At 34.2% G+C, this 18594-nt stretch overlaps 1 protein-coding gene across 1 annotated transcript in view; it reads right to left on the bottom strand.

Moving 5' to 3' along the window:
* LRP1B (LDL receptor related protein 1B) overlaps positions 1–15451 on the bottom strand; it is a gene marked incomplete at its 5' end in the record, with an annotated part of 553279 nt that extends 537828 nt beyond the window's left edge. Inside the window, 4 exons of the mRNA XM_039222492.1 lie at positions 1087–1181; positions 1989–2163; positions 13764–13991; positions 15320–15451. Coding sequence (XP_039078423.1) covers positions 1087–1181; positions 1989–2163; positions 13764–13991; positions 15320–15451 — 630 coding nt within the window. The remainder of the gene's footprint in view (positions 1–1086; positions 1182–1988; positions 2164–13763; positions 13992–15319) is intronic.
* Between the last annotated feature and the right edge of the window lie 3143 nt (positions 15452–18594).

The raw sequence follows: 18594 nt of genomic DNA, 5'->3' as shown, positions 1-18594 counted from the left end.
CTCTCTCTCCCAGAATTAAAAATATGCTATGTTCAATTCAAGGCAAAATTAGGATTTTCTTTCATATAGTCCATCCCTATCATTTATTTAAAAAAAAATTAATGTTTTATTTATTTCTGAGAGAGAGACAGTATGAGCAGGGGAGGGTCAAAGAGAGAGGGAGACACAGAATCTGAAGTACGCTCCGGGCTCCGAGCTAGCTGTCAGCACAGAGCCCGACACAGGGCTTGAACCCATGAACTGTGAGCTCATGACCTGAGCCGAAGTCAGACACTCAACTGACTGAGCCACCCAGGCGCCCCCACTATCATTTAATATGATATCAAAATCCAGGTTCATTATTGGAGTTTTTAAAAAGATACTTGAGATGACAAATAGGCAGTGTGATAAGCCTTGCCTCTTAAAATTAAGAGGAAATATAGGAAAACAGGAGGAAAGTGTAATTAGGATTTGAAAAATATATGTATTATAATGTAAATATATGTATACATACATATGTCACATATTAACTTCTAAAAGAATCTTCATAGTTAAACTTTTAAAAGATGTTTTATGGGTAGGCATCAGAGCTTTCTTTCATCACCATTGAGTTTTATCTAATGATTTAAGTGGTTAGCAAATGGAGAATAACAAACCAAATAAATCTGCTGCATAGTGAATAAAACTGCTGAACACTAAATACTAAATACTTAAATCATTATAACTACTAATGATAATACAACAGTGATGATCAGGGGTAGTGTTAGTATATTATATTGCCATTGCAGCAATGTATCAGATATTGACCACTGAAAATACAAGATTTATTAATTACATCAAGCTTCAAGTGACTTCAGTACTTAAGATACTATAAAAATTCTCATATCAAAAGAAGTGATCTTATCTAGAAAAAAGAATGCTTCCTCCCTAACCCACATAGACCCAATGGATTCAAAGAGATTGATAAATTCTTGATTGAATTTATATTATTAATCTTTAATATTTCCTTTCAGCCTCTAGATCAGAGATACAGTATACAAGTGCAGGTTTGTCATATTAAAACCTGCGGTGACTAATTATTAAAAAAAAAAAAAAAAAAGAACTTACCAACTGGTTCCTTCTGATTCTGAAAGAGAATCTTGCTATTACTGCCATCCATGTTTGCCATGTTAATTGTGTTTCCATCTGTCCAGTAGAGTTTCCTTAATTTAAGAGATATGGATTTAAAATAGATGTAGGCCTACTTGTTGACTAGAAACTTACACTGAAGAAGAAAGTTAATATCAAAGTAAATTTTTGGCTCAGGATGAATTCTTTTTAGGAAGGGCCCAAACTGTGTGACACTTGCTGACAGTACAACGCATGTTTGCCTCCAGAGAAATTATCGCTCTTGCTTTTTCCTGTTACTAAAGGACAAACATCTCACTTCCTTTTTCTTCCTACATTCACAATTGAAATATTTATCTATGACTATAGTAAATCATTTCTATTTAAAGTATTTCATTAAGATAGAATCTTCTTGGTTTAGAGAAACCAGATACCAAAGAAGAAAATCAGGTCACTTCATTCATTCTCATTGAAAGCACTGGTGAGAAAGTACTCTAGCCCTACACACTTTCTCTCCATGGGTACATGATGATTAGCCAGAAGGTAAGAGAATATGATCTACTTAGCAGTGACCATAACATCAGCATGCAGTAAATATGTTACTAAAAACTGGTGTTTGAAATGAAATCAGTGACTTTTCCCTGTACCTCCTTTTATTTCTATTCCGAACTGCTACTCCTTAGAAACATACATTAATAAAATCTTATAATAATATATAAAAATCTGACTTCATGCAGATAACAGAAATCTCTAAGCAGGGATCTCTTTTAGAGTTTTCATATTCACTTTTTTTGGACCGTATACATATAATTCCTCTGAATTAGAACAGAATTTTTATATAACATCAGGGCAAAAATTTCTGAAATTTTTGAAAAACTTTACAAAAAATAATCATACTTTACCCCCTGACTGGGTGAGCTGCAAGACACTGTGGCTTATCGATCCCGTGGATAATTGAGGTTTTCAAAGAGCCATCTAATCGTGCGACATTAATTTGTGTTTCATCAAATTCAGAGCTAACCCAATACAAATTACGTGAGACCCAATCCACTGCTAACCCTCTGATACTCTGAATATCTGTAAAACAGGAAAGAGAAAATTAAAAGTGAATAAAGTTTCTCATTCTTTTTGACTTTCCAAGTAACTTATTTTCTGTCTCAGGGAAAATTTAATTTGTTAGTGAAAATTGTACAAGATTGTAATCTCATTCCCTTATCAGCCCTTCTTAAGGCATGAATAATCATTAATGTCTTACTGCTGAGCCATTTGAAAACCTGAAGCAACAATTAGCATTGAAATTACACTAACACTCAGTGATTCACTTGTAAACACTTCGGAGCAGACTCAGACAGCAGTCTTATGGGCCAAGGTGACCAAAATTCAAATTAGAGTAACAGCCTCTCCAGTTGGTAGCACATCTTTCTACTTAGGAGAAAGTACTTGTGGGCCATCAATAAATGGGCTATTTTATGTCTGAAAGTGCCAATTTGTTCCTAAAATGAAATAAAACAATTCAACTTTCCTAAGAAAAATCATCAGAGTTGAACATCTTTCAAAATAGATAATTAACAGAAATTGACTGGGATATGAGCAAAGAAACAAAATCCTTTTAATATTCCTCCAACGTGGATTCTACAGAAATTACTGAAATCTAATTAAGTTTCGATTCATTACAGCCAATATGAATATTTGGGTTGTTATTCCTTGATTATTTAATTAGGCATCTTTTAAAAATGATGGAATTTAGGCTTAAATGCAATTGTACACTTAATTAAAGAAACAAATTAAAATCAAGTGTTAAAATATGATGGATCCTATAAAAGCTTTTTAAAGGTATTTACTAGAAAATCTTTTTAACATATTAACATATAAAGTAGGCCAGTTTAGCACTTGAATACTCTAATTTGGTTTTGTCTTTATTGTACACTTTTCTGTTATTTTGAAGCATACTGAATCTCCAGAGTCCTTTAGACCAGTGTTACTCAAACTTGTAAGACACCTGGAGACTGTTAAGAGGAAGAATCTGATGCAGTAGGTCTGTCTGGAAAGGGGCCTGACATGTTGCCAAGTTCTAACTAGCTCTCACACTGCTCCAGGCAGCAGTTCAAATCCCTAGGCTGCCGGAACCACAGAGTGGCTGTGGTTGAGCCCTCCATGTTGCTACATTTTCCATTTTTACCACTGTTAAAAGATGCCACAATGCTATATTTTCCATGTGAAAGTGACAACACCAGATTTGTAAAATTTGCCAATTATTCCAAAATTTAAAAGCAAAACAGGACAAGGAAATCTGGCAGTTCTGGGTCTATTCTATTGGTAGTGTTGGACTGGTAGGCTCAACCACCCATTGACATCTCCAGTCTTGACAGAGCCTACTTTCTGCTCAAAATCGTCATGTTATTTCTAAGTAACTTTTAAATGTTTTTTTTTTTTTTTTTTTTTTTTTTAATTTCTAGGAGAGAGAGAGAGAGAGAGACAGCTTGAGCAGGGGAGGGTTAGAGAGAGAGGGAGTCACAGACTGAAACAGGCTCCAGGCTCTGAGCTGGCAGTCAGCACAGAGCCCGACGCGGGGCTCGAACCCACGATCCGCGAGATCATGACCTAAGCGAAAGTCGGACGCTTAACCGACTAAGCCACCCAGGCGCCCCCTAAGTAACTTTTAATCACATCTCCCTTGGAAGATAGCCTTCATGTTTTAATTCTCCACTAATCAACAACCCTTCCTCTGCAAGTTACCTCTCATCATTAACTTACTGGTTAGTTGGTGAATCTCAAATGCGAACTTTATTTTTCAATCTGATACTCAAAATTTCTTTTTATTTTCAGTTGTTGTCATCTGAGAAAAAATTACTACAACGCCTCTGTAAGGCTAAACCTGCCATGTCTGATACTTATTTATTTGACTCATCCAGGATATTTTTTCCTTCCTCTCCTTCACCCTGTGGACTTAATCGGTTGCTGAGAGACAGTCTTGCTATAATGAGAATATCTCCCTTCATGTTCGAGGTTGGGTGCCTATTTTTTGTCTTTAATCAAGTCACTTAAAGTTCAGCCTCTATTCTTATCAGGAAAATGAGGCTAATTACAGATAATACATAGGATTGGTGTGAATATTATGTTGGATGATATGCATTTATTCAGTTTAATGCAGGGTTGAAGGGTATTTTTCCAATCCAAGGACTTAATATTTTCTGCATTTTTACCCTGAATTGCTTGATATTGGCAAAAATAACACAATATGTTTTTATTTCCTCTAAAATACATATTATCCAAAGGTTTTTATTTTTGTTTATTGGCTGTTTCTGCTGCTCAAAATCCTTTTATTTATTTATTTATTTATTTATTTATTTATTTATTTTTTACAAATAGTTTATTGTCAAATTAGTTTCCACATAACACCCAGTGCTCATCCCCACAAGTGTCCTCCTCCATGCAAAATCCTTTTATTTATTTCTGATTGACTCTTAATCATATGGTCTAGAGAATACATTGCACTCCTAAATTGGAAAGCATAGTCAAATGTAAGCTATTAATACCTATTTAGTCCTTGTCGATTCTATGGTTCATGCCCTCTCAAATCTATTTCTGTCTTTAATATTGCAATAGCATCCAGTCTTTTTCATCATCCAACCAAATGATTTAGTTGCTACCAGGTTATTTTTCTGACTGGAGAGCTCTGCATCATGACCTTTGTTTGTCCCAAAGATATTCAATAGCTTCCAACCACTCAGAAAGTGATGTCTAAATTCCTTAGCATGGATTTCTATATAATCTGAATATAACTACCTTCCCAACTCTGTTTTTTCACCATTTTTAACCAATTACCTTACACTTCACTCATACTGATATGTTTTCAGATTTCCAGATTTATCCTGACCTTTTGAACCTATAGGGCATTACTTGGTATTCGTACCTTATTACATTTCCTTTTACCTAAACCTCACACAAAAATAAGCAAGCTGATAGGCAACATCAGTCTTCAACTGCAAAATCCTAATCCATTCTCTTATATATCCCAGCCAGAAAGTTTGTCTCTATCTATCTAACAATAGGACTGTATCTGGTCAATTCCTTTGGACTTAATATGATAGTTATTTGCTGACATATTCCTACTCTCAATATATTTTTTGCAAGTATATTGCTTGCTAATATATCTTTATTGTTGTCCCTCTTCAAATGTACACAACATTGCCTTCAACATATTTTATAATGAATTGATTAATAAATTCATGACATACATAATCTATAATTTTAAGGTTATGTGACCTGATCTAGAAATATCAGAGAAGGTCCTCAAGTTCATTCTCAGGAGTACATATCTAAATATGTACTCAGCTAATATTAATTGTCATTCTTTATCCTTACCTTTTTTCTACCCACCATATTAGAGTTTCTGATTGTCAACTTTAAGTCTAAAATAAAATTTTTGTCTCTTTAAAAAATTTTATTTCTGAGAGAGAGAGAGAGAGAGAGAAAGAGAGTGTGAACAGGGGAGGGTCAGAGAGAGAGGGAGATACAGAATCTGAAGCAGGCTACAGGCTCTAAGCTAGCTGTCAGCACAGAGCCCGATGTGGGGCTCCAACTCACAAACTGTGAGATCATGACCTGAGCCTAAGCCTGACGCTTAACCAACTGAGTCACCCAGATGCCCCAACTTTTGTCTTTTTTGACCATTACTAAACCCACGTCTGCTTTTTTTCAGATTGACCTGGTAAATTCACCATAAGGGTAGAGAGGGGTAAAAACTGTCTTGTTTAATGAAAATTTTCTTTCCTTGATAAAAATATTTAAATATAAACTTCTGACTCTTAACTCTTGTTTTCAAGTAAGTCAAAGACCTCTGAGCAAATCTCTCAGAGGGTTCAATTTTCTATATTGAGGGACCTTACCTCTTGAACTAAAAGAGATTAGATTTTTTAAAAGGCTTCATTGTGATAATATTCTCTGAAAAAATGATAAATTATAACTTTAAAATGGTTTATTAAGATCACAAGACAGGGAAGTCTCTAAGTGCTAACACAGACTTACATGTTAGCTAAAACCATAAAGGAAGAGAAATGGGAATACAAAGGCTGGTGCAGCTATAGTGACAAAAAGTTGAAAAATCAAATCAAGTGATAATCTAGTGATTCATGGATTATTAGTTGCTTAGTGCAGAACAGTTCAGTTCTTAAATGCACAAAGACTAGGAAAGCTAATCAAGAAAAATATCAGGTATATTAGAAGGGTATACACCTCAATGTTACAGGTGAATAGGGAAAAAAAGAAAAAACTCCCTGCTTGCTTAAAAAGGAGAGTAACTTAGGGGAGCCTGGTTGGTTCAGTTGGTTAAGCATCCAATGCTTCATTATGGCTCAGGTCACGATCTCACGGTTTCTGGGTTCCAGCCCCACATGGGCTTGGTGATAATAGTATGGGGCCTGCTTGGGATTCTCTGTGTCTCTACCCTTCTCTCTCTCTCTTTCAAGATTTTTAAAAAACTCTTTTTTTAGGGAGAATAATTTAAAAATAAAAAACAAAACTTATTTTCTCTGTTCTTTCTCAGAAAACAAAACTCAAGAAAACCAAATCTAAACCAAACAAAAGAAACAAATAAACAAAAACTCTAAGCATTAGTCTATACTGGGACAAGAGATTACTAGTTTATAAACAAGGTATCCACTGGTTGGATAAATCACATTTAAGTGATTTCCAGTTTATTGTGACTCCCTTTCCCTCCAGCAAAAACAAATTCAAATCCTCTATGGAAGAAAACATATTTCTCAATGCAGCCCCTCACAATTCCCTAGAATGAGCACATTCTTATAATAGATCAGAACTAAAAATAAGACACACAAAAAGATAGAAACATAAGAGCAAGAGTTAAGATAAAAATTAACAAAAGGTTTAAATCTCAAAAGCCTACATGTTTTTGTATTATTGTGCAAGATAAAGAAAAATGAGTGGAATGTTTTAAAGAAAAAAATATGCTTTGAAATAATAAGTCAATAATGTATTTTAAAAATACTCTTGGAAGACATAAATGAGAACCAAAAAGTGACTTATAAGCATTTTATAAAATAATATTAAAAAAGAAACAATTCATTAAGTGGATTAACCAGCAGCTTAGATATAATTCAGACAGTAAATATAAGACAAATTAAAGGAGTTAGGCAGTGCCGACACAGAGAAACAAGAAGATTAAATGAGTTGGAGGTTAGAATGAAGTCTAGCACATCTAATCAAAATTTCCAAAGGAGGAAATAGGCGAGGTTAGAAAAAATGGTCAGAGATAATATTTGAGGTTTATTCCCTCCTTGGGCTGATGAAAAGACATGATCCCATAGGAAGTACAACAGACTCTATCTAGATGCTAAATAAAAACAATTATGAGGACAAAGAAAAAATGTTGAAAACATCTAGAGAGAAAATACACATCACCAAAAAAAGGATAGTGAGATAAACATGGAGATTCCCAATAGCAACAAAGAAAGCAAAAGTTGGTGGAATAATATCTGTCGACAAAGGGTTGAGAGAAAACAATTTGAAATTTGTACTCAACAAAATTATCTTAACATCTACATCTCAACAATAACAAAAATATTTTTATTTATGAAATGGGCAAAAGAATGGAGTAGTCATTTGTCCAAGGAAGATGTATAAATGGCCCAGGAGAACATGAAAGGATGTTGTTACTAATCATTAGGGAAATTCAAATCACGATCACAATTAGAGACCACCTCATGCCCATTATGATGGCTGCTATAAAAACAACAACAACAAAAACAACACTCGAGTGTTCACCAGATTGTAGAGAAATTGGAACTTATCTATATAATGTTGGTAGGAATGTAAAATGGTGTCGCCTCTGTGGGAAACTGTATGGCAGTTCCTCAAAAATTAAAAATAAAATTACCATATAATCCAACAATTCCACTTCTGGGTATATACCCCCCAAAATTGAAAGTAGTTCTTTGAAGACACACTTATGTTCACAGCAGAATTATTGGCAGTAGCCAAATGGTACAAACAACCTAAATGTGCATCGATGGATGAATTTATAAAAATTGGGATACATATATACATTGGTATATTATTCAGCCTTAAAACAAATTCTGACACTTGCTACAATATGGACAAATCCTGAAGATATGCTCTGTCAAATAAGCCCTTCACAAAAAGATAAATACTGTGTGATTCCACTTTTAAGAAGCACCTAGAGTAGTTAAATTCATAGATAAAGGAAGTAGTATGATGGAAACTTGGGTAGTAAAATTACCTGGTGTTGGGAAGAGGGGTATCTGAAGCTGTTGTTTAATGGCTATAAAGTTTCAGATTTCCACCTAAATTATCTTAAAAAGGGTTTGAATCACCTATAAATATCTGTAAAACTTTTCAGTACTTTCCCATTTCCTTTAGGAAAAAAACCGAACAGCTCCTCATCCTGACACAGGACCCCTCTCTGATGTGCTGTCACATTAGCCTTATAATGTAGTCTTCTGGAAGGTCTATTCTTTTGGAAGTTCTGGAAGCTCACTACTTTCACCTTTCTACATATAGAGTATCCAGAGCTTTGTGCCTCCTGATATCTCAACCTGGATTGATCATGCTACCGGTTCTCCTGTAGGTCTAGTTTGACTACTACTTCCTAAGTGTGCTCTTAGGTAATTCCATGTAATAATTTAATACTCCTTGTGCTAATTTCCTAAGTAGCTTACACTTGTATTAAGCTTCATATTTCGTTTAGCCTTATATTTTAGTTAGTTGTTTATATCCCATTCTTTTACCAGACATGAAGTTCCCTGAGTTTATGGAACATCTTAACTAAATAAAGCCATCTTTCTACCCATCTTAGTTCCACATATAGAATCCATATATTTATAAAGCCTATGGGAAAAAAATAAAATAAAATTCTATACTTCTAACTAAAAGGTAAAGACTAAAGATCAGAAATATGACTCAATTAGCACACATTGCTGTATACACATACTTCTCAATGGAATGGCATTTATAGGTGTGGTTTTGCCTTTCTTTTCTTTTCTTTTTTTTTTTTTAAATCACAGATGTTGACATTCTTCCAATGAAAAGCTTTCTTGGGTGAAAATGAACATTGAAATCCCACTCAGAAAGAGGGAAAACAACAGATGTTGCCCATCTAAACTTTCTACTTTAATTCAAGGTCTGGTTCCCAAATCTAGATCTCACTGTTATTAGTGACCTGTTTTCATTTCTTTCAATCTCTTTGGACCAATTTTCATAATAGTTCTTTTTTCTAAACATTTTTATTACCATATTAAATATGGTGTCTTGCAAAATAGAGGGAATGAATGAATCTTTAGTACTCACTGACAAAATAATTATTGGCAGAAGTGGATAACAATCTCAAATAATAATGGAAATCTACTCTGAAATAGGTCCAATTAGATTCAAAGTATCACTGAGAATTAAATTTTATATAATAGCAATGTGATCAAAAGGTCTGCATTTAAGCTGGTTTATATTTTTGTAGTTAAAAAAGCATATGATTACATGATAATTTCCTACCATATAAGAGAGTGTTCTTTCTAAACAGAAACACTTCTAATTCATATTAATCTTCCTTTTGTTCATTTTAGCATCTGCTTAACTCAACCTAACAGTTCAGTTCATTCGGATGGTAGATGACTCTAGAATGAAAAAATACTTTGCTGAATCAATTGCATTTGCCCAAAGTTGTCCTTAATTTTCCAAAGATGAACAATTTCTACTTTACCTTAGAATAATCAGGCACACCAGGAGCTTTTCCTAATAAAAAATGAAATTTTATTGACAGCAGCTTGGAATCTCATAAAACTGCCAACATATGTTTAAAAGCTTTTTCTTATATTTCAGAAAAACCAGTAAAACTGTTGGCACTGGGATGGAATGACTCCTATACTTCACCCAGGTACTACTAGATGCACTCTGCAGAGTATGTGGGTGCATATTCAGTGAACATTGGAAAGAAATGTTTGTGGTAAGCCTTGCGGTTACAATACAGTTTCTGCTCTCTACTTGCTGAAGTTCCTCATTTGTAAAAGAAAGGGTCTCTCAGGAGGAAAAACAGCATAACTTTAGAGTCAAAATCCAGCTTGGATGTAACAAAGCTCTGCTATTTCCTAGCATAGCAAACCTGAATTAAATGCCTCCTCATTTTTAAAAGCAGAAAGTAATATTTACCTCAAAGCAGTGACCTCAAAGCACTGTATGGGGAATAAATGATAGATAAATGAGAAATAGATACAAATGTGAAACTCAATTGTCTTACTCCCAGTTAGTATAAATAACTTTAAGGTATATTAATGTCTTTTTTTTCTTATGTTAATTGCAAGTGAATTTCTTGTGATGTTATTTAGAGCTTGGGGAGGGGTAACCTTATCCAGTAAGGTATAATAATCCTGGGCAGTATTATTATATATATATATATATATATATATACTCAGAAGAGGCAAATGAGCATAAACGGGCAACACGCAGCCACTTGGGATGAAGCCCCAAAATCTCTTACTGTAGGGTAATGAGGATGAGGGGAGCTGTAATCACACAGTCCTGAGTGTGAATGTGTGTTCCCATTGTTTCCTCACTTTGTTTCTGAGACAGAGTTTTAGCTTCTAGGACCTTAAGCTTTCTCTTCTGCAGAATGAAAGTAATTCTGAATTACAGGTTTGGAAACATTATAGGAGATAATGGTGCTTGCCACATTAATGACAGCTAATATTATTTATCATATCAGAAAAATAAACCTGGAAGTATAAATAATTGAAAAATATTTAGACCAAGCAGTGACTCAAGTATAAGAATTAATTACCACCAGAGAGTCAGGCCGCAGACCACTAGCAAGAACATTTGCCATGAATTGTTGGTTATTTTTCTTAGAATAACTTTACTTTTGGTTTTTGTGAAAGGGACAAATATACATATGGTAATAAATATTAGTTAATTTATACTACAAATGTATCTACAATCATGTGTTAGTTTTTATGCTTCTGATGAGGTGTACCTTGTATAAGTCACAATAACAAATAGCTCATGTAGGTAGTACATAAATTAAGAACAGCTTAGTACCTCTGGATATGGAGAATGGCAAGGCAGGCAAACTATTTCTAGACCCCTTCATGAAGGCTTGACCCAGACAGCCTCAGTGTTTTTCCAAGAAAATGGTCTTTGTGGGGCAATGGACTAATGTAGAGCCTGATTTTGGAAGCACGTTTCACATTAGACTTAGGCTAAAGAAGATAAGGAAAGAAAGCCTCTCTCAAGAAAAAGTCCAGTAGAAGAAGGATAGCAAAGTGCGAAAATACAGAGGCCAACATGTAAGAAGTAAGAGAAAGGCCAGCCATTCTCAGGGAATCTAACAGATGAAAGGATAAAATAGAGTACAATTACTGGCAGGATTTGAGATACTTTGATGAGTTCACAAACTGAACTGTCAAAAGTTCATCTTGAGCTTTCTAATAATGGAAAGATAAATCAGTCCCTTAACAAGTTTTCACTCTGGAAGAAAGGAAAACGCAACATCATTCAACTTGTAGGGTAGCCAGAAATGAAGGACTTATCCTTGACAATGCCTATTCCTCACCCTACATATCCAATTAAGTTCCTTTATATTTTCACCCTTTGATATTTCTATAATTCTCCAACATTTCTCGATCTCTCTTGTCTCCTTTCTAGTCCAGGTTTCTATCACTTCTTACTAAAACCACTATAGCAGCCAATGAACGAGTCTCCCAGAGTCCATGGCCCACCTACCCCCTACCTTAGACCTCTTCAGTTCTCTACTAAATCTAAAAGCTAGAATGATCTTTTCCAAAGGCAAACCTAACTATATAGCCGTGCCCTTCTTAAAACATTTCCTTGGTCCTAATTATTTTCAGTAATAACATAAAAATCAACAACTTATAATGGCTGGAGTGATTTGGTTTCTATTTATTTCTTTAGCGTCATCAACTTGTATATAGCGTGACCCTCTTGTTCTATGCTCCATACTATTATTCAGTCAATACTGATCCTTCTTCAATTTCTTATCATATGTAAAATAATCTAATATTTGTCAAAATAACCAAATTAATGATTATCACTCCTAGTGAATATATGTATTGTTAGGAAATATCATTGTTGAATTTTTGGTTTATCATTATAAGCAGAGTTTCCTAAACGAAAATAAGTCTTTGAGATTTTCTCAAAGACAAATTCCAAATTACTACTAGCTACCAATCTATAATCAGAGACAGAAAATTGTCCCCATATTTTTCTGAGGTATCACATCTTTTACTTTATACAGTTCACAAAGTCTTTTGGTAAGGATTTCACGTTTTTCACATTCATGATAAAGTGCTTAACAAGTTTCTGTTAGACTGATGAATTTCTTATGAAAAGGTCACCTGACTGTCAGTCTTGAGAAGCACCTAATGTCCTTTAACTGATCTTTCAAGGTGTTTAATGACCATTACCTAGTCTAACAGTGATTATCCAATCATTCACCCCACCACTACCTCTGTAAAAAAGAAAAAAAAAAAAAAAAGGAAGAAAAGAAAATCCTGTACAAAGAAGAAATTTTTGCATTAGCCTTTTTAGAAAGGTTCCACTCTTATATGGCAAGTTTGAAATAAATATTTAAATAAGTTTATAATCGATCCATTTAAGTTGCTTTAACAGTACTAAATTTAGATGAGTAAAGAGCACTTTAGTGGCCAAATACTCTCAGATCTACTAGTGGTACTCAAGCCAGCTTTGTAAGTACGATATGTGGAAAACTCTTGAAAACCTGTGAATTTAAAACCTGTACTTCGTATTGCTTTCATTAAGAGATTGATCATTGCTCAGATAAGGTCTGCTTTAAAATATTTAGTATGCTTCAAAACATGAGAATTCTCTATATCTATATGGATTACTGATCACCCTTTCTTCTATCCTCTTCCAAATCACTCTGTCATGATTATGGAGGAGGAAATTGAACAGAAATTGTCTTGTCAGGTTTTACAGTCATGGAAAAGAGCAGATACTCATTTAAGATACACTAAAGTAACAACAACAGACCAAGGAATCACACTATACCAAAATTCAAAAAATGATTAGGATAATTCAATGTTAAATATTTAAAGTTCAACCACTGCATTTATATGTATATCTCACTTCATTTCAACTATGTTTTCAACTTTGGGAAAAGTTACCTGGTTTATCAATGGCTAAGTTAACAACATTTACCAATAACCTATGATTCAACCTGCTAGGTGAGGAAGTGGATACGAATAGTCTTATTTGTGTAGTCTAGTTCTGTAGAAATTTATGCAAAAGTAGCTGATAATAAGCTTCAGAGAGGGAAACCCAGTCCTTTCCAATGTCCTACATTTTCTGTGTGCACTCATTACAATTCCCCCATTAGCAAAAAGGAGTCTTCAAATATGTTTGTTTAGAAATCTGTAAATTTTAAGGAGATTCCTTTTGAGGTTTTTTTTCCTTCATTTGAAACTAAATTTCTAGTTATTAGAGTACTATGTACAACATAATTATAGCATTCTACAATTGCTAGGACATAGCATATTATTAAATCTCTGAATAATCTATTCCAACTTTCAGTTAACAACACAGAATTGGATAATAGAAAAAAGAATACAAAAGAGACTTGTGATTATTACAAATTGAGTAACATTTTTTTAAGGTGTACTCTGCAAAACTCTTACCTCTTGAAATAACAGTTTCCAATCCTGTTCCATTAATAAAAGCCCGTTTAATGGTTTGTGTTTTAATATCTGTCCAGTATAAACGTTCTTCAGATGCATCAAAGTCTATCACAGTAACGTCATCAATGTCAGGGACTGTAAAGGCCGTGATAAAGTTAAAATATGGATTATCAATATCCACTCCTCTGATTTCAGAATGCCTTGCATATAGAAGAAATTTTTTCATTTCTAGAAAGGAAATGGAAATAAGTGTTTTTCTTTTATAAGCTTGCCAGTTTGAAGCAATCTAGAAACTCTAAAATATTACTTGTTGATGACTTAATGGAATTTTACCACCAGAAAATCATAATTGAGATTTGATGGGCAGAAATGATTTATCTATTATTTAAATTAAAATACTTAATAAAAACAAATGTGAAACAAGTTAGAATCCTTGTCATTTTTCTAACAAGAAATTCTCAGTGATTTGATCTTAAAATTTTAAACAATTGCTAAAACATATGAACTCTACCTATGTCAAACAACCATATTTGTTCTTTGTATATATTAGAACAGTACTGCATTGTATTAAATGATTTTTGAAGGAATCTAAGAATATTTTTTCTATAGTATCTCTGAATAAAACGAAATTAAACATAGATCTAAAAAGTCATGTTCACATCTCTATCAAAATTAAGGTTCAAATAATGTGAAAGCATGCTTTCTTACAAATTTTCGTAAATCTGTAGCAAATAACATTGTGAGTGATGTTGCATCATTTTACTTCCATAGGTGTTTTTCTTGAACTGAGTTTATAAAATAGGAAATTAAATAGAAGTCACAGATATTCTATTATTTCATTGCTCTCTTTGAGATTATTGTTGTTGAGATAGGTTTTGATTGCATAAAATTAATTAAATCAACATGTGCCTAAATTCCTAAGTGAAGATTTTGTGAATGTATTCTTTTCTGTCCTTAAAGGTAATTGCTCTGAAAATAAAAATTACTCAACATTAAAATAAAACAGAAAAACTTCACAGTCTGAATTCATTCATAAATTTCATAATCATTTTTTCTAGTTTAAAAGTACTATTTAAGTATTTTTTAGAAATATTTCAAAGTTATATATTTTACTTCATTTTTCACCCCTTCAAGTCACTAATCTTCTATAAAATGATGCGGAAGTAACTTTAAAAGAGCAAGAGGAGATTAAAGCTATAGAGTACCTCTTTGTTACATGGGTTACCTACATCATCACTTCCCTGAAAATGCACTTTCACTTACAAATCTCCCTGTTTTGTAGAGATAAATTCTGCTAATACACCAAATCAGAAAGTGACAGGGGAAAAAAAATGAATAAGGTAATAAACAGCAAAGTGCAGCATATCACATATTTAAAGAATTTGTCAGTCTTCTCCAAAGTAGATGAATCATCAATAGAGTCTGGAAATAGCATTGCATCAAATATTTTTAAGGGCATTAAAAATCTCTTCTGGTTCACTTTGAGGAAACTCTTAATGCTAATACAATTTGAGAGAATTCAATTTGAATTTTAGATGAGAACTCCAAGAAATTACCATAGCAGGTCTTCTTGTCTGAGGAAAGCTTCATCAAGTGGGGGCATGCGCAAGCAGCACTCCTATTATGATTGATCAGGCACATATGAGAGCAGGGGCCTTTGCCGTCATTAGCTGCGCAGGGATTGGTAGCTGTAATTACACAGTGAAATATTAACAGTGAAAAAGAAAAAAAAAATATATATGTATATTAGGGAACCTGTGAGGTTGACAAGGGTTATTCACTTAATGATTCAAAGTGAAGTTCCCTATATAGCATGCATTACTGATTAATAACGTGGGGTGATTAATATGACAATAATAGACAATCATACGCAGTGATTATATTAACAAAAACATTTTTACTCTTCAAAGATAACAACTAAGTTAACTCCCTCAATTTTCTGCAAGTTGAAGTGTATGAATTCTATTGCCTTAGAAGCAAAGAATTTTTAGCTGTTTTGAGAAAAAAACAAAACAGGAATAATGATTCAATTTAGTTTATAATAGACTAAAGTAAACCATAATCCAGGAATTGAGTGTATCAATGGATGTTGTTGTTTTCCTAACTTACCATATAGACCCCCTTCTTGCCTTATCACAGCACTCTTGCTGTTTCCTTAGGAAACCATTGTTACATATTTATCCTTTCTTCAAGCCATACCCTTTTTATAAAATCAGAGGCCTAAGAAATATTGATCTTCCTTCATTATTAAGACATCTACTTTTTTTTTTTGTACTACTGGCTAAAGTTTCTTCCACATACACATATTAGCTGAGCTCTACTGTATAAGTAAGTTATGATACATTCAAATTTAGAATGGAATATTAAATTTTGTAGTTCATTGTGATTCTCTTATTATTTTTGTGTTTCTTATTCTGTCATTATGACTTTTGGATAAGATTTTAATCTCAGTTGATCAATAACTCTTCTTTTAAACTTTATTTTTGTAAACCATATCTGGTAGAATGAGGATACTAAATTAAAGGCAGAAAAGTGTTACAACTTCTGATTCCACCAGCCATATTTTTTCAAATTATTTTATCTTCCTAACAAGTGGACCTGTTGTTCAGAGTAGTTAATGTTAGTCCTGTAGAGTTTTAAAGCACACAGAATAAAAATCAATGGGTTAAATTAAATTGTAGAGGATATGAAAAATTAACTGTACTTGATACTCAACGTGACTTTTGCCAATATTTAGCAGCCTTCCCACTAAGGTAATGAAAATAATCAATGTCTTTGAATTTGATTAAAAATAAATAAATAGGATGTCTCGATGGCTCAGTTAAGCATCTGATTCTTCGTATGGGCTCAGGTCATGTTTTCACAGGTTGTGAGTTTGAGCCCTGCATTGGCTCTGTGGTGACAATGCAGAGCCTGCTTGAGATTTTCTCTCTGCTCTCTCCTATACTATCTTTGTTTCTGTCTCTCTCTCTCAAAATAAATAAATAAATTTTAAAATCAAACAAATGAACAAACAAAATAAATAAATAAATGGAAATGAAAGCCACAGAAACATTTTCCTAAGAAAATCAATTAACGAGAGATTTTAAGATGGTGGCATAAAAGCATCCTGAACTCACCTCCTTTCATGAACACAACAAACCTACAGCCCGATATAGAACAATTCCTTATGAAAAAGGACCTGAAAGCTAGCCAAACAGCACCTCCATAGCAAAGGATAGAAGGGCCACATTGAGACAGGTAGGAGAGGTAGAGATATGGTTTCAGAAGAAATCACACCTCAGGGACTGCAAACCAAAGTAAGGTGGGGTCTTATTTATAGAAGTCGGCCCTGAAAAGTGAGGGGTTTGTGTCCCACATCAGGCAACCCAACCTTTGGCAACTGCATTGAAGAGGTGAGCCCTTAGAGCATCTGTCTTACTTCCATAGGCTTACTTCCAGGAAAATTATAGTGCTATCGGGAATGGAAAATCCACTCTTAAATGGCTGACACACAGACCCACTCTCCCTGAAACCCAGAATAAAAGCAACAGTTTGAAGGAAGGAAGCTGATATGTTAATCGTAAAACTTCTGTCAGGGAGGCAGGACTATGGCGAGATGCCCTCTGAGGATAGTGATTCTGGCAGGTACCATTTTGCATTTTCCTTCTGTCTTATTATTGCTAGAACTAGGAGGGGCCATTGTTGCAATCCCTCCCACCACTCACTGCTAGTTCCAGTCAGATCACCCTGACTCCACACACCAAAGACACAGCCTGCTCAGCTCTAGCTGACCAGCCAAGCACACCACCCTCATGCACTGTAGCCACTGCCTGTCCCACCACAGCTGGCAGGCATGTACAGCCCTCACAGGAGACACTGCCTCATGGGTCTGAAACATTTGGAGAAGCAGACATTGACAGGCTTCCACCCACAGGACACTGCATAAATAAACTGAAACACTCCACTAGTATTTGTGTGAAAAAGGCCTATTCTCTTGTTCTATAACTTTGGCCTGAGCATATCCAGAGGTCAGAGTCAGAGGTGCTTCTGGGAACCTAAATAGAGAAACACCACATTAGTGCCCATTCTCTTCCCCCACACACCTTACTGATATCTTCCAGAAAAGAGATTATGCATATGTCTAAAACCATAAGTTTTGCAACTGTTGCCCAAATCCCTCAGGTTTGAAATTCAGCATGGTTTATGACTATAAACTCATAAGACTATATTTAAACACCTTAAAAGCTGCTGCCTGAGGATCTAGGTTATGATTTTTCTGAGACTGTGCACTATCTAAAATTACTCCTTTGGAACACTGACAGGTCTTGGCCTACCCTCAGCAACTGGGACCTATGAAGAATAAATTAGGCTACTTAGATGATCACAAATGTCTGAGAAACAATCAAACTGAAAAAAAAAAATGAACCATAAGGTTTATATCCTATGCAAGTCTACTCCTTCAGGACTAAAGAAGATCTCTGTTTCACCTAATACAAATAAAAAAACAAAAACAAATATAACAACAACAATAACAAAAACAACAACGAACAGGATCAAGCAAAATGAGGAAGCAGAGGAATATGTTCCAAATAAAAGAATAAGACAAAACCTCAGAAGAAGACCTTAATGTAGCAGAGGTAAGTAATCTACCAGATAAGAGTTCAAAGTAATGTTCATAAAGATGTTTACTGAACTCTGGAGAATGGATGAACATAGTGAGAACTTAAACAAAGGGATAGAAAAATAAGACAGAAGGAGAGGGCAAGATGGCGGAGAAGTAAGGAGCTCCGTACTTGCACTCGTGCCCATACATCACACAGAAAAGATCTGAAGACATTGGAAACCTTAC

This window comes from Hyaena hyaena, unplaced genomic scaffold (genome assembly GCF_003009895.1).
Source record: "Hyaena hyaena isolate Hyena2069 unplaced genomic scaffold, ASM300989v1 scaffold_1141, whole genome shotgun sequence".
Lineage (NCBI taxonomy): Eukaryota > Metazoa > Chordata > Mammalia > Carnivora > Hyaenidae > Hyaena > Hyaena hyaena.
The sequence above is the reverse complement of the archived record's forward strand: the minus strand, read 5'-3'. Positions and strand labels throughout refer to the sequence as shown.